General features: G+C 33.1%; 1 protein-coding gene across 2 annotated transcripts in view; it reads right to left on the reverse strand.

Annotated features, from left to right (window-relative positions):
* The window catches only part of scrib (scribble planar cell polarity protein), a 52899-nt gene that overhangs the window by 3449 nt on the left and 22866 nt on the right, over window positions 1-26584 (reverse strand). The window contains exons 3-30 of one of the 2 annotated variants that reach the window (XM_017903135.1): window positions 14486-14564; window positions 14310-14399; window positions 14085-14205; window positions 13688-13980; window positions 13476-13609; window positions 13283-13394; window positions 13037-13203; window positions 12800-12960; window positions 12488-12598; window positions 12155-12397; window positions 11848-12093; window positions 11640-11724; window positions 10993-11157; window positions 10746-10921; window positions 10552-10686; window positions 10310-10465; window positions 10150-10230; window positions 9266-10066; window positions 8209-8316; window positions 7964-8143; window positions 6958-7116; window positions 6507-6887; window positions 6250-6405; window positions 2407-2850; window positions 2011-2122; window positions 1872-1928; window positions 1682-1799; window positions 130-281 (exon numbers count right to left, since the gene is read on the reverse strand). In XM_017903135.1, the coding sequence (XP_017758624.1) occupies window positions 130-281; window positions 1682-1799; window positions 1872-1928; window positions 2011-2122; window positions 2407-2850; window positions 6250-6405; window positions 6507-6887; window positions 6958-7116; window positions 7964-8143; window positions 8209-8316; window positions 9266-10066; window positions 10150-10230; window positions 10310-10465; window positions 10552-10686; window positions 10746-10921; window positions 10993-11157; window positions 11640-11724; window positions 11848-12093; window positions 12155-12397; window positions 12488-12598; window positions 12800-12960; window positions 13037-13203; window positions 13283-13394; window positions 13476-13609; window positions 13688-13980; window positions 14085-14205; window positions 14310-14399; window positions 14486-14564 (5223 nt within the window). Of the gene's footprint in view, window positions 1-129; window positions 282-1681; window positions 1800-1871; window positions 1929-2010; window positions 2123-2406; window positions 2851-5012; window positions 5161-6249; window positions 6406-6506; window positions 6888-6957; window positions 7117-7963; window positions 8144-8208; window positions 8317-9265; window positions 10067-10149; window positions 10231-10309; window positions 10466-10551; window positions 10687-10745; window positions 10922-10992; window positions 11158-11639; window positions 11725-11847; window positions 12094-12154; window positions 12398-12487; window positions 12599-12799; window positions 12961-13036; window positions 13204-13282; window positions 13395-13475; window positions 13610-13687; window positions 13981-14084; window positions 14206-14309; window positions 14400-14485; window positions 14565-26584 lie in introns of those variants that run through there. The other variant, XM_017903134.1, reaches the window with a different exon arrangement.

Here is a 26584-nt window from a genome sequence, read left to right on the forward strand (position 1 = left end):
GTCCGAGATTATACCCTAGGCAATAAAAAATTAAATAAGAAATAAAATATATTATTAAGTATTATAGATATTGTATCTGTATTAAATCACTTTAAACAATAATTAATATTTCAACTATATATTCAAAACAATTAGAGACACTTGAATAATTAACAACGTTTAATAAAAATAATACCTCCTGTATTAGTCTTTCCTTCAAGCGTCGTTCTGCTTTCGCTGTCCTTACACTGCTTGGAAGATTTTGCAGAAGGGGGATCGAACTTCGCGAACTCAGTCGGCTACTGCAAGGTAACGAGCATGCACACTGACAAATCATATACATGTGCCACAGTTTTAATGTTTATTCATTAAAAGAGGAAGTACAAAAGCAACGTTCAGTACAAATGCGAAAAAAATATTGTACGACTTATATACAAACGATAACAATACAAAAAAATTAGACTACACCACACATCAACTGTAAATCTATGAATAATGTAATCGGATCGATGCTAAAAGATTCTAAAAAATAATTAATTTAATATCATCGCTTGAACGGCAGCGAGACTTTCATATAAATATAAATAAAAACATACGTTAATATTAAATATATAATAATTATTCTTTAGAATCTTTAAATTGTGCTTGCAGTGCATGTGAAGAAAATGTATTAAAGCGTGAAATTTATGAAAGTTATATTTCAATGTACACAATTTTTATATATTTATGATTTTGTCTTAGTAAAAAAAAAAATGGAACATGTAATTTTATAGTGCAGTAAATGCCTGTGTAAGCATAACCACAACCTGAACTGCAAGGTACAATGTGAATGTGAATTCATAAGCCTATGTACAAATATACGTTATTTTATAAAAAGCAGTCGCTAAATTCTAACAAAATCATTTATACGATAATTATAATAAGCATGCACACTTTGTAATAAAGTAACAGCTACGACAAAAAGCACTTGATATAAATTATATATACATGTAAAATTTATCGCAGATATAAAAATACTGATATTTACATGATGTTCAGTCATTCTGTATAAAACGTCGAGGTGTTTTTAACTACAACTTCACTAGAGACATAAAAAATATCTATTCTGTTACTTTTTAAACTATTAATTAATACTTATAAAAAATTTGGTCATTATATAGACACAATTATTTTTCGATTGAAAGATAATTATCTTGCACAATACACGTATAATAGACAGATACGTTTACCATCTTACAAATGGAAAATAATTAGTATGATTACATTATTGTATACTTTTATATACAGAATATGTACTACAGTAAAATGTTATAATACTCATATATGTAATGTAAATTAATTCTGTCCTCTCATTCTTTTTGCAATAATCTATTAAGATTTAACATATTGCTACAATATCTTGTGTAGGCAGTGTTAAAAAAAATACGTTGTTGCATAAAAATTTTAAGTAAAATTTGTTGGAGTAAAATTATATTATTGTTTTAAGACTCTAAAATATAAAAAAAAAACAATATTACAACTATTATATTTTCAATGTTGATGCATCGCGTATGCAATTTTTTAATAGGCAGTATTTTCTCTTTCATTTCTCTTGTTGTAGTATGCAGACACGAAGAAGTGGAAACAAAGAAAGAAATAATAAGATAAAAAGGTTTTAATAATCACACGTTCAAATGCGTAGAATGAGTACAACTTAGCTTACTTAGGTCGCCGGTTATCCTGATCTTCTAATGCTTCCTCTAAATCTTCCAAACCTTCGTTTTCATCGAGTTGAGCCCATGATTTTAATTCATCTCGTGTTAGAGTAGCAATTTTTTTTTCTGCAAATACATAATAATAATTGATAATCATATAAATTAAAAGTTTACTAATACAATTAATGGGTATTGTACCTTCTTCCTGTTTCATTTTCTCAACTTCATCTTGACTTAGAAAACTGAATACTTTTTCTAAAAGAATAAATATATATAAAAGAATACTTTATTGTATTATTTCAAACTTATTTATACAAATATTTTAAATAACATCTACCTGGTTTAGGGGAAGGTTTCAAATGTTCTTCCATGGCACTTTCAAATAATTTCTTTTTATCGCTAACTGACATCTTCACTAAAGGTGGTGTTGGTGATGGTGTTGGTGAAAGCTGCGTTTTAAAACATAACATTAATATTTTATAAAAACTATCTGTATAGAAATATAAACTGTAAATTATTTTTGTCTATAATAATTCCACTCCCAATATGCACACTTGAACCTCTTACATGCATTTCATCAATTTATACTTAAACCATACAAAGTAATCTTGTTAATAAAGTTATAATCCTTATGCAATAAAATTTTTAATTTAAATGCACCAACATTCTCAATAAAGAGCAACGAGGAAAAGTAGTGCATTAGTGCTATTTAAACATGCTTTTCAAAACCCACCTCAACCTGATTATTCCCATCAACAGAGCGTGCGTTCTGTCGTTTACCAAAAGGAACCGAAGTGCCATAATCTCTCATAGATTTGGGAGCAGTTAAAGGTGTAGGAGGAAATTTGAAACGAGAGTGAGTAGTTTGGATAGGGTTTTGATAGAATTTTTTATAAGAAATAATTTGGGAATCGGAAGTAAATTTGTTATCATGCAAAGATGAAGGAGGTTCCTTCATCGAAGGCGAAGTGGAATAATTAATTGGTTCTTCTTTAGAAATTGGAGGAAGATCGGCAAATGTAATACTACGTTTGGGTATGGAACTTTTTTTCTTTGGAGATGGCAAGCTTTGGACAGCAGTAGTACGATCGAAATTCATCGATGGAGTAAGAGTAGAGACCGGAGACTTGGGCGATGGATTGTCCACTGTTGTTCCAGCTCTCTCTTTCCTCAGTGACTGAGTAAATAACATGAAGAATTATATTAGTAAAGTCAATACAATTTTCTACTGCAATATAGAACACAATAAAAGTATAAAATTATAGTTATACACTACGTAAACATACAACTAACAGGCTAATGAAATAATGTTTTTAAATTAACTGATTAACAAGGAATAAAAAAGTAAACTTTTATATTATTATGTGAGAAAACATTCTTTTTTTTTTTCTTTAAGTTTACTAAATTTACTTTTTATAAAACTTTTAACTATATTTCAAAAACAGATTTATTTTCAATACTACATCTCATACAAAATCTATATTAGAATTAAAAAGGAATCAGTTTTGAACTTATTCATTCAATATTCTTCTTTTTTTACCATTTATACATTCAATATTATATCAATTGTACTATTATTGCAACAATTAATGCAGCTTTGCGCATAATTTTATTTGTATATCCTTCCAATGATGTTAAATATATTAAAATCGACTTTATAAAGTTACTTCACATTTGTACCCTCTCTCCACCACCTTATCATACATATCAATGCATCACAAGACATTCCGAAACGATCGAACTAGGTAACTTTTATCCCAAATCATAATTCAGTAACAGGAACTGTGATCTTTGCATTACTAAATATGAATATGAAAAATGTATTCTCTCATAGTTTATAACACTCATGGGATAAATACAATCATTTTCAGAAAAACCTGGCGCATTGATACATTTGAATAAAGCACTGCACGTAATTCATTTTTATGTCGGTCAACTGGAACTTCAACATTAACATAATTTTTTTTTATAATTAGATAAATACTATCTTATTTTTATACTTTGTAATAATATATAAACATCTGGTCCATTAGATTTATATCAACATATAACATTTATAGAACATTAGTAGAATACAGTACATTGATTTATATTTCAATAATGATATGAGTTTACTGTAGAAGTAACCATCCAAGAGTGCTAGTATTTATAACTTAAAAAAAAAATATATATATATTTTATGTCTTAATAGACGTTTCATTTCTTTTTTTCTTTTACTGTACATTATACAATAATACAAATAAATAGAACTTGATACTTTTGGGTACACTCTCCTACTTAGTGATACACGTATTGATTATTATCTTTTCCTTCCAATAATATGTAACTAACTGAATGAGCTTTAAATGAATATAAAATGAAGTATGACTATGAATTACAATATATAAACTGTCCTTTAGTATATAATAATACTTACATTTCTGGAAGTAACTTTTCTTTTTATTAACAATTTTGCTAATAATATTGAAAAGATATTTCTAATATTTCTTTTATATATTATACTAAAATATTTATAAAAATAATAACATAACAGATTTACTGTTTTTTTAAAAATTATATAAAACAGAATACTAGAAGGAATGATTATTAAAAAATAATACATATAAAGTATTCTAAGTAATAATATTATTTTTTGGTAGTAATTTCTTTAAATAAGTTTATATACCATTCCTTCGGTTATCAATCGTGTATCACAAAGGAAAGAACAGTATTGCCGGTGTTCTCTGTGAGATGTAAGTTTCAAGTATATTATTATAAAAATTAATAAAAACATAATAATATACTTGATACTCTGTGTTTACATCAAAACAGGAATCGGTTTACTGTCATTATTTCTTTTTTTATTTTTAGTAATTCTTGACTCAGTATCCAGACGTTCATATAATTTCTTTAAGCTTAATCAATTGCAATAGACGCCCAACAATCTTTCAAAATAGATTATGAAATAAGTTTAAGAATCAATGTACAAATATCGCTAAAAAATATTCGTTAAATACGTGGGAAGTTCTTGTCGTCTATGACATCTGTCTACCTATCACAGAAGTATCTTTTCATGTTCATCTTTTAACTGATATTCATGAACGAAGGACTGATGAATATGTACAAAAGAGTCTGTAGTTAAGAAGGATATCACATTTTCGTGATGATTAAAATTTTGACCCTTTTTTTGGACCAAAACAAGAAACCAATCACAGAGAATCAACCTAGCCAGTCAGCATATTCGCAATAATTACACTTAATATTATAATGGCAGTATCAGTAACAAATGGAGTAACGATAGTTAAATTGTACAATAGTGATACTCATGAAACGCAATAAACACCATGATTATGCGAGTTAACGACATGAATTCCTTAGAATAATTTTATTATGGCACAGTCCTGCGGATTCAGAAGGTATGGACGTAGACACAGGGAAAATGAGTAGAGGGTCGAACGACTCACTCCTGTTAGAGGGCAGCCAAAGTAGCGCTATCACCTTCCACTGTCTGCAAACATGTGAAACATCTCTTGTTTTGCCGCTCAGGAGAGCATGCGACGCTAAGAACACTGACAAATGTACATTTCATGCGTCACGTATTAAAATAAATAATATGACTTATGGTGAGTGTATGAATAATGACAAATAATAAAATTGTTTGATAATTGTATCAAATTGAGAGTAAAATGTACTTATACAAAATGTAGAATCATTTAAAATATAAAAAAGAAATTAAAAAGTTAATATTGTCTTCTCTTTGTAGATAGCTAAGAATTAGTAATTTGTTATTAGATTATGATTTCTTATTTCTTTTAGAAGGTTGTGCATAAATAAACATATAGGTTTATAGCCTTTAACAAATAAAAATAAAATATATTTATGTAAAAACGTCCATGCTTATGCTATCATATAAGAATGTACACAATGGGAAGAGCAACGTTTTTTATTAATACCACATTGTACCATAATAATTTTTCTGTTTTAAAAATAATTAAAAGGTATTTCTTTTTTTTTAACTCCTTTCTGTATCTTTAACATTTATAAATTGAAATTTTCAAACGTGTCCCTCCTTTTGTTCCAGTGCCATTAATAAAATGTGGAATATTTTTGTTAATAAGTTATATGTATATGTATTCGTGAACACATGTACATACTATACATATATATATAAATAAACAAACAAATGATTCTCAATAAAATACACAAAGTCATGCATTTTTTCTAAATAAAACATAAGATCAAAAGCAACAATTTTTAAATCATTTGTAAAAAACTTAGATAACTAAAAAGAAAATAATAATTGTATGAAGTTAAACATTCATCTATGCAAGAATCATCATTTACAAAAATGTATTATAAAAAAAAAAAGTTATATTACTCTAAGACTAAATAAAAAAAAAATAAAACCACCTAATTGTATAAGAGAGTCCTTAAATATGATTCAAATATTATAACTAGAGTTATTGTATAAATATTATTAGTAAGATCATTTCATTATAACCAATAAAAGCAAACCACTTGCGAGTTAGTTTATACTTTTAAAGACATGCAAATCATTTTTTCTACTTAAGGTTTATAATGATATAAAAGTACTTACATTTGTATTTTGAGGTGCTAAAGTATGTTTGCTCATCACAATAGTGGTTGTTTTGAGATCTTTTGTACCACCTGGTGATTTTGGTGGTACAACCATGTCAACTGGACTACTTGATTTGCTTACTAATGATTCAGCTGCTCTCACTACATCTAATACCTGTTTAATTGAAAAATATTTGATATTAAATTAATATAACATTGATAAATACTAATTAGTTTCACTACTTTATATCCTATTCTTTTAATACTAAACCTTACTTTTTCAGGAGTAGATTTTTCTCTGTGTTCAAGCAAAGCACGTTCTCTTTCTTCTTGTTCCCATGCTACAAGTTCAGCTTTCATTTCTTGCTCTTGTCTAAGAGTTGCTGCTTCTTCGTCATCACGATCCAGACTGGATATACTCTGTGATAACGACTTAGTACCCTCTGTTGTAGGATCCTTTAATTCTTTAGATGTCCTAGATTCTTTAGAATCTCTCCCATCAGATATTGGCAATACTGGTTCAATTTCACTTTTATCATATCCCTTACAAACCACTAACGTGATTGTGTTTCCTGAACATCGCAATATATTTACTGCTTCTTGATGAGTCGCGCCTAACAATGATGTACCATTGACTTCTAATAGTCTCATTCCAACCTAAAATTACGAAAATAATAAAATCATCAGATAAAGTATTTACTTCATAATTATCATTAAAAATAATTACTTTCAGTCTTCCATCTCTTTTAGCTGCACCACCTGAGTTAATTTTAGATATGAAAACCCCTTCATCCGTATGGTCAAGGGGATTACCCTTTTGTCCTCGAAGTCCACCTTTAATATGCATACCCAATTTCTCACCTAGTTCTTTTGTAATAACCAATTCCTAAAATACAATATTACATTTAAATATGTTTTTACTGCAATATATATATATATGCTTTGCTCAACTTTTACAAATTTTATATAGTTTTTAATTATTTTACAATACTAAAACGTATAAAAGTTATATTTTTAATGCAATATATTTATATGTATAAAAATTACTAATACATTATATATGATTATTATGTTACTATCAGTTATCTTAATTTAATATGAAGCAGAAAAAGCAAGGAAGATTTTTAAATTCTGTATAATCTCAGTGTAAGCAGAAAAGCAATTGCTTGTGATTCAGTGCTGAGCTTACTTGCAACTTTAACAGAGGGATAAGCGTGGTACCAAAAAATAAAAAATAACAGGTCAAATTAATTGAGTACTTACTGTCACAGGGATGTACTCTATTTCGACCAGCTTGTAGGACAAATTATAAATAATAGCATTAGGAAACGGCGTAACGAAACGATTGTAAGTGAAGCACCGAGTGCCATTATTTGCAGATGTAAGCATTTCATTGATGAATATAATACATTAAGTACTGATAACTAAATATATACTATTTTATTCTATTATTTGTTCAACAAAAAATACTATTTTATGTATACATCTAAATATATTAAGTACGTTTACGAATTTTGATTACTCATAGTAATCAAATGAATATATTTAATATATTGAAATGCAATATGAAAAACAAATTTTCTACAATGTTTAAATTAAGCGTGGTTATATTCATTGTGAGTTCTAAAGATACATTTTCATAAGCGTGTTTTATTTAAATTGCTACTTTATAATTAAAAAGCAAGAACTGTATGCAATAATAGTAACGAGCAAATAATTAAATTACAGTTTACCTGATAATTTTCCGGTAACGGATCGTGTTGAACAGTAAGAACAATTTGATCTCCTGGTCTTAAAAGTTCCATCACAGCCTCTTGATGAGTAGCTTTTGTTACATCAGTTCCATTTACCTTTAATATTCTATCACCCATTCTCAATTTACCAGATTTTGCTGCTATACCACCAGGCACAACCTAATATTTGTACAATTTATATATTATATAAATCCTGAATATTAGGAGACTGTTAATAAACTTACATGAGATATAAAAATTCCAGGTTCCTTTGCACCAAATGGAGTACATGAATGATCTGTTCCACCAATAATACTGAATCCTAGGGATCCCTCTTTTACAAGAATTACGTCCTATAAAATTAATGTTCAATTGTTAAAAAATCGAATGTATAAAATCTTTATCTTGTGTAAATTAGGTAAATAAGTTATATTAAAAATATAAGGTAATTTATGAAACTTTTTCTGAAGAATGAAAAATAAAATTTCATGGCTGAAGAATGCACATAATTTGATATTTAATAAAAGAATATGTGTAACTTATACTACTTACCTATTTCCATGCCAGAGAATAAGCACCCAAGGTATAAAATAATATAACATTCCATACAACCAATTCTTACCAAGTATTTTTAAGTATAATTTGACAATGCACACACTGAGAAGTAGTTATATTTAATGAATCAAACCAATAACGATCAATTTGAAATATGAAGGCATGCAACAAATGGAAATATGATTTATTATGAAAATAAAAGTCAAAAATATAAGTGATGTCCATAACGAGGTTTAAATTATTTTTTTGAAAATACCGATCAATTGCTTTTATTTGAAAAATTCTACCAAGCATTATTGTATAAAATACTTCAATGTCAATTTATGAAAATATTACCTTCTTAATTAAACATGCATAAAGAAGAAAACCATTTAACCACCATTTCTAAATTGTAATTGTTTTAGGGATGAATAATTGATTGCATTGAAATATATTTTACAAAATACAGCATTAAAACGAACGAGTAAAAATTTTATAAAATAATATTTAATAAGATTGTGATTATCATCCAAGCATGGAAATAAGTTAATATATTATAAATACTAAATACTTAACTTTTACCTAAAATAATAAAAAAGTGCAAACTATTCCCGTATCGAGAAAAAAAAAAAAAAAAAAAAAAAAAATTTTCATTATGATTCTTGTTAATTGAAAAGGATAAACGATATTATTTCAACAAGAAATTGTGTAACTTTCTTCAAACTGCATGTGCAACATAATCCATGCACCTAGCTACCAAGCACATACCTCAATAATTACTGGTGGTACCAATTGATTTTCAGTCACCCTAGTAACGACGGTCTCGGTGAGAGTGCTCTTTGTGATGGTCTCAGTAACTTTACCAAGTGTAGTAGGAGCCGGAGGAAAATTAACATCTCCAGGTAGATTATCAGGCTGCTTTATTGTCACTGTCACGATAGGGCCTTGATGGGAATCTGGTGATGGTGAGGAAGTAGGAGGGCGGAGGAAATGAGCAGGAATCATAGCCTGAAATTCTTCGTTGGTGATAGGCTTCGGTACCTGTATGTCTTCCTGGGGTGAGGTTGACCTGGGTTCTGTAGAAGATGTGGGCGTTGAGCTTGCAGTTGTTGTGGGTGTAATTGTTGGTTGCGAAATACTATGCCTGGGGGCAGGTTGTGGATGTGGTTGACTATTTGTTGGACTTGACGATATTGAAGAAACATTCTTAACATTTCCTGATTCCGTAACGCCATTCATTTTCGGTAATTCGGTAGTTTCGATTTTCATAGGTGGAGGTGTTTTCGAAGTGGGACTTGGAGATAAAGTTCTATCAGCATCGATAGAACGTCGATATCCGGTATATCCTGGTCTATTTGCTATATAACTATTGGCATTATACAACCCGGTATATGGTCTAGGTGCACCGATAACTCGTGGTGACTTTTCTGAAGGTGTTACAACTGTGGCTGCATTTGCTTGCGAAAGTGGAATTTCACGTTCGACAACTAATCGAACGAATCTTTCCAAGCCTGTTAATAAAGCGACTGCTTGCTCGTGCTTAGCCCCCCTCATTTCAACTCCATTAATCTACAAAGTAATTTTATGATGTGCAAAACCAGATGGAATAATTATAATAAGCATAACTCTAATATGTTAAATATTAGACTTACAGATATTACTTTATCTCCAACTAATAATTTACCATCTTTTTGTGCCACACCACCATCAGTTATTCTTGAAATATATATTGCCTAAACATTATATTTAAAATAAGCATAATTAATATAAAAACTAAGCATAGAAAATAATTTTACAAATTTAAAATCTTACATCACTATTGTCTTTGAATGGTGGAGAACCTTCTCCACCAGCAATACTAAATCCAAGTCCATTTTGGTCCCGTATTAATGTTGTATGAACAAGAACAGATATCATTGGTTCATTGCCCGTTTTTGTCGAAGATATGGGTTCAGGAATTTTCTTAGACTTGTTGAAACAAAAATTTATTTTTAAATTTTGTACTTTAATTTAAATTTTATATATTGCCACTATTGAATTTAATAAGTATATACCTTAATTACATCATGAGGTAAAGCATCTCCATTTTCTAAATTATGCGGTAAACCTGTAGATGAAACATGAGACGTCGCACTTGGAGCTCTACTGGTACTTAAACTAGAGCACACTGAGTCTTTTCTCGAAGATACCTGTTAAGTATATTAATATTAATGATGTCATACACAATATGCATATTATGAGATGGTACCTGTTCATATGGTGGTACTATCCTCGTAACTTCTCTTTGAACTACTAATACGAGAACACGTCCACAAGCTTTTAGAACTTCTACAGCATCATAATGACCTACATTTACAACTGAAACACCATTTACAGACAATACTTTATCTTCTACTTTTAAACCTGCTAAATCTGCAGGTCCACCTATAAAGCAAAATATAACTATACATAAAATTTCATTTAATATGTTATATTCAATCTGAATTTTTATTTACCTTCGGTGACTCTTGAAATAAAAATGCCTTCATCGTCACCCTTAAAAGGGGTTGAACCAATACCACCAGCTATAGACAATCCAAGACCACCTGTCGTTCTTTCAATATGAATTTCGTATTGTTCCTCTCGTACTTCAATCGTTGGTTCAGCATCAGAAGTCGCACCTACACAATTATAAGTTTAATTGATGTTACTATATTTAATTATATAAATGGAACTTGATCTACTGACTTTTACCACCATTTCCTTTTTTTCTCACAAAACATCTGTATTTTTTAGGCATTTCTTAATTATTCTTTTTATTCACACTATCTAATATTAGTTAATATATTTAATATTAGTTACATTACACTCGGTGTACTTGCTATATCGAGCTAGACAGATAACTGGATACACGATAAGATAGCTAATGAAAAAAGAATATCTTATCATGGACTATTTACTGTCAGTGATTACAAAGCAATCATGCCAGGAAGTTCAGAAATATTCGCCACTTAATACAGTTTATGACAAGATGATATTTTACCAATCGAAAAAGTTTATTTTACATGTAACATATATAGTGTTATATTTAACAAATAAATTTAAAAATAATATAAAGAAGTGAAAGAAATAAAAAGTGATATAATAAGTATAATTATATTACCTTGACTCTGAGCGTCAAAATTTTCTGTAGATTCTGCAGGTGCTGACGTGGTTGTGGGAATTTCGTCATTTTTTTTCAGAAGTGCCTAACACATATTAAAAACTGTATAAAATTTGTTTTAATTAATTACAGACAAATCTACATATATGTACAAATATATACTTATTTAATTAATATATTTCTTAATTATGTTTTAGATAATAATTACCTGTGCAATAATGGAAGCCACTTTTTCTTTATCCACTGTTGCATGGATACGTTTGTTTTTCAAATGATGTGGAGTATCTCTACGATGAAGTCTATTTGGTCTATCTGAATCACCACCACCATCATAATCAGTACTTTCTGCTATAGAAAATTCTACATGTCTTTGTGTTTCTTCATTTTCAGATTCATCATCTTCCTTATCGTTTCTATCTTTTGATTCACATATTAAACTTTCAGTTCCTACATCCTAAATAAAAAAAAAAAAAAAAAAAACAAATCGATAAATTATTATTAGTGTAAGTACTTACAGCATTAGATTCTGTAACATACTGATTAGAAACTACTTCTGGTTCATTACTAATCTGGAAATCTGTATTATCAGCCACTACTCCAGGTACGACTTCCTTTTGTTCATTTTCTACAGATTCAGGTTTCAATGATTCTTGTTCCACAGTATCCACTATTACATCATTTGATTTTGTTGAAATATCAGTTTTATCCAATATCAATTTTATCTCAGTTTTATCCAAACCAAATGTTTGAAAAACATCCTTAAAAATGTATATATATATTTTACTAATATCTTTTTAGATCGAAGAACTCCATACATAATATTTTCAAAAAATCAAATATATAATTACCTGCTCATCCGTAGATGCTGATCGACTATCATTTTTTCCTTTACTAAACAATTTATGTGCCTTTGCTTTTAATTCTTTGGGGTGAGGTGTATTTTGTCGTACAAACGGTGTCTGAAATAGTATATGTAATTTTAAGAAGAAAAGATGGTTAGGAAAAAAATACACTTTTGTTTCATCTTTGTTGTAATTTTAATACAAAGAGTCGTAAGAGTAATAACGTTTCCAACACATAAAATATCTCGATAATATTCTAAACCTAGATATAGCAAATCTAAAAAATCTAGGAGGTTTCGTCATATGTAACTTGCTCACCTCCTTATCAGTTTCTGGAGGTTCATCCGTAAATTTCACAGAATGCGTTCGCGAAGCTTCTTTTTCTTGCCAACCTTCATCATCACTACTACCAAGCTCACGTATTTCACCATCTTGAACAGCATTCCTCATTCCAGCAAGCATACCAAGTCTTCCAGAATCTAAATAACATATGTTATATTATAATCTATATTGAATATTAAATACATTATAAGTTAATAAAATAAATCTACTAACCATCTGGATGAATTTCCAATTGTGGTAGAAGAAAACAAATTAATACTTCTTGTCCTGTTTCTTCATCGACATCTGTCTGAAAAGTAAGCATTGGCTGTGCTTGATTCTTACTTAACCATACTGCCTTCAAGTTCAAATTGATTAAAGAATATGGCAAGTACTGTAATCTGAAAAATATATATCATTATTAATTATTGTTAATGGAACATAAAATAATTTCTATAGTTAAGATAACAAATTACATACCTATTGCCAGATACATCCAACACATGAAGAGCAGTACATTGTCCAACCTCAACTGGAAGATACTGCAATTTGTTATCTCTTAAAGACAGTACACCCAATTGTTTTAAATTTCCTATAAAAAAAATAATTATATTTAACAAAATTGTTATTTTTAATACCATTGAACCAAAGTCTGAATCAAAACTTCTCTTACCGATTTCCGTAGGAAGTGATTGCAAGCTATTTCTATCTACATTCAAATTATTTAGATTAAGGAGTTTTCCTATAGTTATAGGTAATTCCAAGAGAAAATTTTCCGTAAGAATTAATTCTTGCAAATTTTCGCACCTACGACGAATAAGAATATTAATTTACTTTGCTTTCTAAAACATTTCAATTTTTTATAGAAGCAAAAAGTAATCTTACCTGCCTATATTTGGATTCAGAGTAGAAAGCCTGTTTTGATCGACTTTGAGAATAGTAAGTTTCTTTAATTCCCCAAGTCCATCGGGTAATTTTTCAATAACATTTTGCGATAAATGCAGATCCGTTAAAGATTCCAAACCTCCTATTTCCTCCGGTAGGTCCTCCAAACGGTTTTCCGAAACGTCCAGACACGCTAACGTTTTCAATTCTCCGATTTCCGGTGGTAAGTGTTGCAGTTGATTATGATCCAACCATAATTCTTGTAATGCTGGTAATTTTCCTATATGTGCCGGCTAAAATAAAAATACCAAATTTATAATATACATTATGTTATTAAACAATAAATATTCTGTTCTACACAATTTTTGTATAATGATTTATTTATTATCTATCTTACTAAAACTTCAATGTCATTGTCACCAAGATCCAGTCGTTCCAATTTATAAAGTTGGGAAAGCGATTCCGGCAAGGATTTGAGCAAATTTTCTCTTAACTCCAATGATTGCAATGCCTCCAAGCTGAGAACAATCGGTGCACAAACTTTTCAGTACTAGACATAATGCAATTTAATTAAACGATCCTAACTTTGAATACAATTAAAGTAAGTTTTCGTTGTTATTACCTTCCGAAATCAGGTGGCAGATTTGTAAGAGACATATCATTAAGTCCCAAAACAGTTAAGTTCCTTAATTGCACGAACCCCGCTGGGAGCCTGCAAAGATGAATAATTTTTTTTTTTCCTTAAAATTAAAAAAAATATTTTTATTTTGTACGAAGAAACTAAAAAGATTTGTCGACCTTGGAATTGGATTACTGCTGAAATCCGCCACCTGAAGTGCCCGTAAATTCTTGATGTTCTCAGGAATGTCTGGTATATCTAGAACGAAAAAGATCAATAATTGAGAAAGTAATTAACTGAGAAATATCTTTCTTTATTATATTAACCAAGAATAGAAACATTATGTCTTAAATAAATCATAAACAACTTTATAAATATACAAAAAAGGAATGTAAAAAAAGAAAACAACGATAATAATTCTGTTGCGTTTACTTCAAATCTATTCTAACTTGATTCTGAGATCAGTTATATCGCCTGTAATTGCTAATTCATGGTTGCAACGTTTTAGTCGGATCACAATAAATCGGAAGTCAATTTAACCGCGTTGAATTCTTGATAAAATGCTCCTATCGTCTCGTTGCTGCGTCATCTATGAGAGTAATTTAACTTTTCCGAATCACCATGCACACAACGTTCTCTATTTCTCGTGACTTACGTAAGCTCTGGTTATTTTTCTCGCTTTTGACAATTTCGATACATGGCTATATATAGTTCAACGAATTCTTCCATTAAAAAAGAAAACAGTTCCGATTGCGTTTCACTCGATCTTCGTTTCTCTGATCGCTATCGCGGGACCATGAAACGAATGGGAACACAGCACGTGGTTTTATTAAGCCTTTGTATTGAAATAGTAACTCAAAGGCGCTACAATTTATACGTTACGAGATTAATAATAGCAATAATTTTATAACAAAAAAATTACTGTTGCAGAGTAATACATAAATACATCATCGAATGATGTCGACTAATTAATTAACAGGAAAACGATTACTAGCAAATAATAAATTCCTTTGTAAAAAATAAGCGCGATTCGCTATAGTAAACACTGCTATTGCATGAGAATGCAGGATGCTGCATGTGGATGAAATAATACCGCATACGCATTCCTCCAGTTTTTTCCTGCAAAGGTTGAAGAATTTCATGAATTAAAGTGAATGGTAAACTGGCCGATTTTAAACGCAAAAAGCGTTTTGTTACAACGCATGGAACTTAGATTGGATGCAAAATTATTTTTTTTAACTGCAATATGTTTTTATATTAAGAATTTAACACGTGCAAAAATATGAAAAATAAGGTATACTAAAAGATTATTTACTTCAGGATTAAAACTAGAATTACTGACCTGTAATATGTATCTAAATATAGTACACACAAATGATATTAACTAAAGTAGTATGACAAAGACGAATAAGTATACATAATAATGTTTTTATCTTAATAAATGTCAACGTCAATTTTACCAAAAAGGTAGTTGCATGTTTTCAATAACTGCAAAAACAAAAAGCCTGGAACCAATCAGCTTGATTTACACTGTTCAGAACATTTCAAGGCCATTAGCATGTTTCTAATAAAATTATAAATGTTTTAAAACTGTATTGTTGAATGGCTATGTGTTATGCATATAATTTTTATGTTATTTTTTCTGTGACAACGGTTCATGCAATAAGATCGAATTATGATGAATGCGTACGTTTTTAAACGTATTATGAATCACCGCGATTATGCATTCTTGAGTCAAGAGATGAAACATGGAGAAAAAGGAGAGAAATAGTGAGCCGTGTATCGCATAGCAAACGAGCTGATAGACTTTACGAGCAAATCGAACCTTGAAAAACCGCTAGTTACTTTTAACTCAGTGGTTCGCAACCTCAAAATATTACTACAGCTGTTTTACACTCATCACCATGAAGTATGCAATTCCTAAGTTTCTTCGTGTTTTATCACTGCTTCTATGTACAATACCACACAAATGTCAGCAAAAGCTAAGTATAGTGTATATTTAAGAAAAACGAACTTCTTCGGTCGATAATGTAGCGAAAGCGTAGTACGCACGTGTTCCGTGATGCATGCGCGTCTATCTACGCATACTGTGTCAGGAACGCATGCACGTGTGCGCGCGGGTGAACGTAACGACACGACGTGGAACAATTACAAACTAACCGTGATTCCGCCAGACGGAAGAGACAGACCCCTTCGTTCATCGGATCTCTTTGTTCCCAAAAGGATGTTAATGATCGGTGAACAAAGGTATATGTCTGAGGACTTTTATAGCGAGGAATGGATGCACAAAAGAGACAGCCTCGTAATATGCTTGGCTGGAGTTTGAACGGTATCGAATATGTGGCGGCCCGTTATCGATCGATAACTTTCTGTCTGGCTACACACTGTGCAGTGAGGAAACGATACGCCATCTCATGGTTTTGTGGTTAAAATATCTGATCGAACGGTACGATTACCGTCTATATCCGTATGATTCGTATATAAGTTGTGCCTGAATATTTTTAACGCATCGGTCCGCGAATAATTTCGAAGATTTCCGTGGTGACTAACATTGACAATCATGTGTGATATCGCGCGACCAATGACAAGTCGTGGTAATTTTTTAAGTATGTTCACATACATCTGATACGGAATAAATGATTCGAAGTATATCGAGGTCAGATTAGAAAAGATGAGAAAATATGTTACGTGAAGTTAGCCGACTGTTCGTTACTGTCATAATTATATGGTCAGATAAGATGTAACAAAAGATTCTAGCGTGATCCTAAAACTATCGATATGTATGTTTAGTAATTTCCGTTATAGTTTCTTTTAATTTGTTGAAGTTCTCGTTAAAGTAGTTACACATAAAATACCCTAACGCGATTAACCACTAGTAGGAGTGGGACAATGGCGTTTCCTCTCGTCGAAACAATCAAAATGTTTGCGGAAAAATTAGGCGCGTTTATTGCAAAATCGTTTCCTACCGCACCCTCGCGATAATTCGCCGCCATGACCCTGGTTACACCCTTTTTTCACATCGAATCGGTCGATTTTCAGTAGTTACGGAATTGCGGTCGATTACCACGCCTATGGGCGACTGCAGTAACCTGTAATTAAGCAACCGGTAAATAACACAAAATAGCTTCTCTCTCCTCTGATCGTGTCGGCCACTGTAAACATTATAAATAGCTCGAAACATCCACCCTCGGCCTTTGCAATTTACCTTGGAAGAAGAGGAGGTGGTGGAGGCCGTGTAAAATACAATAGGGTGGGGAGCTGCCACCTGACATGTGAACACGCACTAAGTTTGAGTAAATAGAATTCATTACTGGGTTATTACGAAGACACGAGACTATGTTCCTGTCCAATATGTGACATAATTTTTCATCCTCCATTACACGTGTACAATAATTTATAATATAAAAAAAAATTGGAAAGGAAAGGAAGAAAGATGCAAAAATAAGTCCCTCCTGGAAGTTAATTATAACATCTCATACACATTTTTCTTAAATAGATTATATGGTAACATAAACAAATTTCATTCTATTTTTTTCTTATCTATTTTTAGAATCACCTTCCGGTTTGCATCGCATCATTACCAGGACACCCCGCATATAGTCAGGATTATATCCGACAGAGTGTTGTTTACGCTTGTCGAGAGACTATGCGTTCGGTCTCGCTGGGAAAAAAAATGCAATCGGGTAAACAGCCTTTAAAGTCGAAGCTTTCGTGACGTGTAATTTTATGCCGCATAAATCGCAAGAGATATTCACTTCTGTGGTTTTCCGCCGCGGATACGCAAGAGGGAACAGGGGTAATACGCGGTAAGGGTAAAAGATTACACAGTACACGTAGGCTTTTTTCCTTACGTAATATCCGCGGTACACGTGAAGGAATTGATCGACCGGTTGGGAGGAAAAAGCCCTCCTTCCCGGCCTTTGTCTTTTCTCATTCAATTCGTGATCCCTCGTGTGTTCTTTAATTCAATATTTATTTATTGATATTAAATCTCGTTCAACGTTTACTTCGGCTTTTTTTATCCTTTTTTTTCTCCATCTCCAATAAGTTCCCACGTTACATATTTATCGGGTAATCGCGAGTGATCGGAGGCCTTTATAAATTGTCTCGAAGGAAAAAAGGGAGAGCGGGAAAAAAGGAAGGATGAGGTAAGGGTAACGAGGGTGACAGCTTGCTTTACGTCGCGCCTGCACACGCGGTCTACGTTCTTATGTAATAACGTGCAACACGTGAACGCGCGGTGAACTCTCGCTGGGAAGTTCGCTAAAGCTAGAATTTTCCCTGTACCAGGTGATTCATCTTCCATTTTCTTTTTTCTTTTTCGAAGGTTAAAGACATCAGCCGTAAACAATATTTGGGTATGCTAAACTTGAAAATGCAAATTATGTTCCAGAACCGAGATTACGCAGTTAACGGATTTACAGTTAACTCGACGGGAAGCGGTACTCTCCAAAAAGAGGGAAATACAGTTTCATCGAGGATATCACGCTCCAGTCACGGTCAATTGATTTTCTAAGCCGGAAATGGGTTCAACTGAACATGGTCTACGATTTTATTTCGCTCGAACACCTGTAAATCTGGAAACGAAACGATAAACAAGCCAACCATGCTGATAGGGATGTCAGGAAAGAGTTTTCGAAGCTTGCGAAAATATTATCATTTCATTCCAAGTTGGAGGCAATATCGAGCTACTGCAATTACCGATTACGTATCATGGGAAACATTATTTTCCCTCGTGTCTGCACGTTTTACCCTCGCTGACCGTTTGGATTTCGTTTTCCGTAAAAATAATCGTTCACCCTGTGGACAGAAAAATCGCATACAAAGCTATGGAAAAAGGAGAAATGGAAAAGAATCCACGCCGGTTGCATTCCAATCAGTCGTATCTTCTCCGTGCGTTGCACCTACACGCGAGTGCAACGCCTTTCATTAATGGGGTGGGTTTCCTGAACCCGAACCTGTTGCTATAAACTTATATTTCTTGCACGCAACGAGTTTTCACTGTCAACCAGTCTTGACTATTCTAGATCCACTATCTGAATCTGAAAACTGTGCTCTGGTATATAAATCGTTTTACCGGTGGAGATTAATGCGAGGAAAATACACGCTTCCACACCGTGTTTTCCTCATGATTTATTTATCAACATTCCTGCGTTTAAATCTATTATATTTTAATAATAGCTCACCAAACTTTTCAATATTCTTTCGATAATTTATTCGAATGAAGAATATATTTCAAATGATATTCTAGTGTTTCCTTTTTATATTGTTGATTACTATTTCATGAATTTTTTAAATATTTTTCCCACAACATTTCAGATTTATTTAGTGACATTTGACGTTCTAAAGATATTTGAGATTTTCAAAACTGTTCTTTCATAATATTTCAGGCTCCCTTTGTTTTATAATTCAAAGGGTTTTCAAAGCTCTGCTATACGATTTTCGAACAAAAAAGAGCGCTACTTTGTCTGAAAACCAAAGGAATTTCCTCGATTAAAATCAAGTTCGACGAAACGATTCGCCGAGAACAGAAGCAAAGCAGCGCAACGCTCGGGGCCTCAACTTTCTCGTTACGAAGTGAACAATGCGTTACAGCGAGAGAGTTCGTAACAACTCGAAGCTCGCAGCAGTGGTTGTTTCTAAGAAAACAAATAAAAATGAGTTTCAATCGGAGCCAACGGTGTAGAAAAACACACGATGTAATTTTGCAACGGCATCGGAGCGATTCTACACGCAACTTTGATCGCTGATAATTAAAAACAATCGACACCATTCGTTACGGCTAAATCGACGGTATTTCACACTAACTTCATCGTTCATTCTATTAACACGTATACTATTAAAATATTACATCTTTTCAGGAATTAAAGATGGTGATCACTGGCGCAATATCCTCTTCCTCGACTGCCTGACTTTTTAGAAGAAATCGTAAAGGATTACGAGATATGCGATTACAAATGTTTCAATAAGAAAAGAAGAGGCAAAAGGAAAGACAGGAAAATCGATCCTTCGAGGGATGCCAGTGGAAATTGGACCATGCAACAACCTGTACGCATCGAAGTGCGCGCGTTCACACGCACGTGCGTGGGTGGCTTAATCAAGGGGCAAGTTTCCTGAACCCGAACCTGTTGCGGTCGCGGTTTATCTCTTCCATGATCACGCAACGAGTTTTCACGAGATCGTGTCGCGGTCTAGGCTTGTGTGCGTCGCGTTTTTTGCGTACAGGTTTCCCTACGAGCAGAGCAGGAGAATCCGCTGGCTACGAACGAAGAAAGGAAGAAAACGTTGCTCCTAACGTCGTGCCTGTAACGATGCGCTCGCTGAATTTTGCACGAACCGGAAAGCGGAGGATGAATAATAAAAGCTGAATGCTGTATTCGGGCGAAGTATAAACGGAATTTCCCCGGGGCTGAAGTACGGTTTTCATTAAAATGAAACGCGTGCTTAATGGAAGTTGTTAATCAAAGGCAGGATGTTATTTTAGTTTTCATAAACGTTGGTATTTAGTATTAATCCTTTGCGGTCTGGTCTGATTTTCTTTTGAAAATTGATGCTGCGCTGCATCGTTTGCCGTGTTACATTGAAAGAAACTTGGTACATGCAAAGATATTTGCTAAAAGATTGACTACGTTTACTGTCAAGTATTTTAATTAATTATTTTTCTTTCTTGAATACTTTAAGTTTGTGAGAAGCAAATATTCTTATGTCAAGGAAATTACTATGTTAGATATTAACATATGACAACACAGTACTGAGTACATCCATCATCACAGTATTGTAGCCGTTGTATACCTTCGCTCACTGATATTGTAAATTCCAAAGAAATTGAAGGTTAATAATTCAACTAGTTTCTATTGTAACTTCTTTCCAAAGTCTCTGGCGCGAAAAATTATCGACTTAGTAATTGTTTTTAAAATGCTGAAATTAAAATAAAAATTAGGTATTCGAGTCGGTGGTTTCTCCCAGAAAATGTTACCACGCTTACGTTGTTTTATCGCCGCGTACGTGTAACTGAATCGCATCGTCGATTTTCTGAATTAAAAATTCTGAATTAGAATTACGAGCTGTGTAACAACAGCCGGAACGCACCTAATCCCACGTAATTTAATTGTTACTTTCCCTTGTTTTTTTCGTGACGGTCAATGAACCGTCTCACTCGAGCGTATCGCATTAATTGAAACAAGTGAAAACTGTGAGGCTTACACGAAACCCATCTTTCTCGCATTAGCATCGAATAAATGCGCGATAATATCAACGTAAACACAATGACGCAATCATTAATCAATGACATAGCTTTCACGGAACGTACAATTTTAACATAAACTACGATATTGCAAAATTAATGATTCTTGATATCAAGACTCGTCCGACTGTCTTGCCCAACTTTCGTCAAATTGCACACAGTTGCAGAATATATAGAATTTCCTTTCCCACGTTCAACTTTAAACGAAACAGAGACTATCCGAAGATGAAAGGCGTAGTTCACGAACAACGAAGTCGCTTTACTCGACGCGTGTAACGCAAGCTTTGGCAAAATTCCGAATTTAAATAAAATCATTTGTTTCTACGAGCTTACGAGGAAGAACAGTCCACGGATTCATCCACGATTCGGGCTTCAAACGTTTCAACTCTGACCCAACGATTGCACTAGATAAATACACGAATTATGCAAATCGGTGTTATGCTATAAAACATTTCAAGATTTTTCGTAATACTACAAATATAATGTCAGATTACTTTTTCACCGTGAGTTTGGGACATCAGTTACCTCTGTGAAACGTATGTATCACACCCATCGAGGAAAATTCGAACAGAGGTCGAAGAGTTTCATTCTCTAAAGAGTTTTGCTAGAAAAATTCACTCTCGTGATAAACCTTTTATCAACTCTGTCGCAAGAAACTAATTACCAAAAAATAGCTACGAGAGTTTGGAATTCACGAGATTATAGTAAACCAAGCGAACAGCATATACTGTAACTATTCAGCTTGGATAATGGATTGATCGAATCTCGTTGCATATGGATGCCATTATTTCAGCAACAACAGGGTCACTCTGCTGGGTGTCGATTAATTTTCAAACGAGTGAACGAACATTTGAGAATCGGCGATTTTACGTATCATGAAAATTGCACCCGTGCGTTTTAATTAAACTATACGGTTTCGCGAGCATCTAAATTCGGAGCAAGGGTTTTAGCGAACACCCTCGACACGGGACGCGTCTCCAGTTGTCAGTTTCCACTCGATTGTTCCTCAAACTCGTCCTCGCGGGCAACTTGTTAGCCATTAATGAGGTCGACCGCGAAGTGTGCGCCAAGTGTGAGCGAGAAAGTTGCAAACACAATTTATAACAAGTTTCGCAAATGTTCTATAGCAGGTGCGGAGAGTTTGCTTGTTCCCTTAATCGGCTAGTGGTACCATAACACCGTAACGTTAATGAATTTAACGAATTATGCAGTCAGTAAAATCATTGGGTTCATGGTAGGGAAAACGTTAAAAATTTTCAAAAAATCGTTGATGTTGTAATTTTGGAAAATTTTTACGTATTCCGATAACACGTTCACTGCCACGTTGGTCGCCTGTGATCGGAGTGCCTTAATTGTACCGCTAATTACAAAAGTGGCCAAATCGTACATGTTTCGTTTCAAAATATTAAAAATTTTTGAACAATGTTAGTAACTAGAGAATATTATCGAATGAAAAAGAATTAAAGATTTTAATTAAGACACGACATATTACATAAATTAAATTAAACGGTAAACTGTAATTAAAATTCTGATGTGGCACTCTAGGAGCATCACGTAAAACTTGCGTGGCAGTCAACATGTTAAATAGCGTATTAAATATTATGTTAATCCTTTGCAATCGAGAAGCGATTCTCAGTCATCATTTAGCAAAAATATAAAGATTAATAATCAATGTGAAATTTAAAACAATGTGACGACGTACGAAAGATTTCTTTTCATGTTATTGTAAAAATGTTATTGCTGTTTTCCTACAGTAGGTAAATTTTCGAATACAAAGGATTAAATAATAAATGTTACGTTACATTATGAAACTGAACACAGGTCTTCTGTTCCATTTTCACGAAAAATATGTATGACGATTGCTGATCAAATTAAAAAATTCTCGAATTTACGCTGGAATTACGAAGTGGATATAAAAATTAAATTCCGATTGTACGAATCGCAATTATCGATTGGAATTTTCGATGTAGATAAGCAAGTTAATCCTTTGCGAATGAATGCCGTAATATACGTGGCACAATACTTTTACTTATTAGGTCAAGTGCAGTGCATACTGCAGCGAAAAAATTTGTGTTATTCTCATTGTTGTCGCTGGTATTTTTCTATTTAAAGAATTTCCCTCGGCTTATTCTCTTTGATAATTTATCATATATTCTATGCACCCTTATCTTTTGTCTTGCACTTACCGATAAGCAGACTAAAAATATTTCTCGTCCATAAAGGGTTGAAACTAATAGTAAATTTTACGGTCAAACATAATTTAATAGAACGATTGTATACTCTGCTAACTAATTTGGTAGATTCAGAACTTAAGATTAAAACATAATAATGAATACCCCCTCGAAAATGAAGTCTCATACGAGGAAATTTTAATCTACATTTTTAAGTCGTTTTTGCATTTGAAATTAGCCTACTTCGTGCTATTTTATTCCAAACGAGACACCCTGTGTACGTGCAACAATGGTATTAACAATGCCAATTATGTCGTTCGCTCCCCTAGTCCCTATATACAGCGACTTAAATTATATCTATTCAGACATACCACACACCCAGACGTTACTTATTTCTTAATTAAGATTACCTGGTGTCCCACACCCTTAAGCCACGTGGAATACCGCCGTCACTAACTCTGTGCAGCGAACAATCCCAATTTTACGGTCTCGTTAGGTGTTCGCGGACATGCAAGGTGTGATTACCTACTATTTTCTCGTTTATTTTCGCCTTTCCACATCCATCCATACATACGTAGCTCTTTGGATGGATCCTTAGAGCTGAACAAAGCGGCTCGATCGAAGGTACGAACACTCTAGGGTGCCTCGAAAAGTGGGACACTTTTGTCCTCTATCCTCTCTCTTTCACTCTAAAAAGCGACGCAGAAATATCAATCACTGGCCCAGATACTGCGAATCGTTTTTATTCAATGCACAGAAATGCTGTCCGCGTATATGCATACGTGTGCAAATATCGTTGGCCATTCTTTAGCTCCTTACACTCCGTACCACGCTTTCAACAATACGTAAATCGGAATCAGATCGCTGAATTTTGCTGGGAAAATGCGAAAGCCTCGATTTGAAGGAGGTTTTACCAAAGCACGCGAGGATTTTCAACTATAGTGATTCGCCATTCTCGCAACTCAGACCTTACCCTTCGCTCCGAGTGCGATCGATAGCGTGGGTTTTAAAATACGCGCCAAAACCCGTGGGAATTTTCGAACGTAATGGCTTCGCTCTTATCGCGGTCGATGGCGCGAATTTTAAAAACTCGCGCGCACATTACCTATCGCTAAATTCGGTAAAGAAATACTAACATACGTTTAATATAACAGAAACATGATACAAAAATATCGCTGAATCAAGTGCTGCATAAAACTCTGAAATCCCACAAATTCATTCAATTATTATCACAATCGTGTGACCTGTAAATGCCAATTAATGGCGCTTCTAGTCGTCAAACTTCGAAACGCTTGTGAAGTTCTAGCTTTCACGTATATAATATGGTGAAATGTATTTAACGATCTCGATTACAAGTGTGGCACAGTGATTACGAACTTCACGAGTTACGAAAGAACGATCAGGGAGACGAAAAGTTTCGGCTGGCATCGATCTGGTCTACAAACTGTTGTACTCGACAAGGGACACTCACGATGATGGGGTGGTGCATACATGCGAGCGCAAGGTTGCATGTTTCAGAAAACGTATTCGAAAAAGACTGGCTACGGTTTGGCCAAAGACGAAGCAAAGAAAGACAGTGATGGAGTCCCGGCACGTTTCTATAACTGAAAACGTCCGGGAAGCCAGCGTGTGTACGCGTTTCGCGTAACCTGATTGTAGCACCTTATTGAGTTTCCATCAGCGACTTGGTATGCACACCGATGTCCTCGCGCTGATACGCTGGTCATCGCGAGCCGATGCAAACTCATTTTCCAGCCCCAACGAACCGCCCTTCCAGCTTCGTTCTCTTTTTCTCGTAGACTGGTGATATAAAGCATGCAAGGTATATAAAGTATACGAGGTGGTATACGGTGCACATAGTGTGGTTGATAATTATTCAAACGATACGTATTACACAGTTTGCTTCATTCGATAAGAACGAACTTTGGCTTTATAATAGATAAATGGATATCGTATACCTGTAGATCGTATAAAAATTTGATAGTAAATGAAAGTAAAGATTTTCTTTACTGCTGCTTGGAGTTCTTTATTAAAACAGGGAATAATGATTTTATTTTATCGTTGCTGGTAATTGTATGTATCTCAAATATAAATTATTCGAGCTGCGTTCACTGGGTTTTGAAGTCGTTCGAATAATCGTGAGAGGCAGTGTATAACTGTTCCTTAAAACCACACGAGGACGAAGGAAGTAGAGAATGTACGGTTTGTTCAGACCACAGGAATAATCTGACGTGAAGGTCCCTTCTGTTGGTGAAGGGATTTCCCGTGGGAATAATTGTAGAAATTGCTTGGGTTTTGTAGCGAATTTAATGAAGTAATTTAATTTTTTTATGTGAGGGTGTATATCATAAATATTAAATGAGATATATATTTTTCAAGATAGAAAAATTAATTATATATTATTTTAGAAAATATACGAATATTTCTTTTTATGTAGAGGACAAGAATTGGTTTTTTATCATATAAACTCTCGAAATGTACATGTACGCTTTTTCTGTAACAAAGCAAATGTCATAAAGAACGTTCAAAAGAATTTTTTGCTGTACAATTCTTGCTCGAAACACGTAAAGTCATTCGTGCACTCTAACGCGTTTATCGTTGCGTTTGCGACGACTGGAGGCGCAGACAGGTAATCTTCGATAGCTGATATGTCTGCACTTTTATGGCTACGTATATAGTGCAATTTTTGAAATATTGTTTTATCAAAATTTATTGCGTAAGTTCTCTTTTTAAATATTTGCTTCCAATACACGTGACATATAAAATTGTATATTTTTAATTAAAACAAAAAATGTATTTTTTCATGCACATTATTTACCAAGAATCGAAATGCTTAAAAATGCACTGTACTAAACAGCAGGAAT

Source organism: Eufriesea mexicana, unplaced genomic scaffold (genome assembly GCF_001483705.2).
Source record: "Eufriesea mexicana isolate 0111107269 unplaced genomic scaffold, ASM148370v2 scaffold2119, whole genome shotgun sequence".
NCBI lineage: Eukaryota > Metazoa > Arthropoda > Insecta > Hymenoptera > Apidae > Eufriesea > Eufriesea mexicana.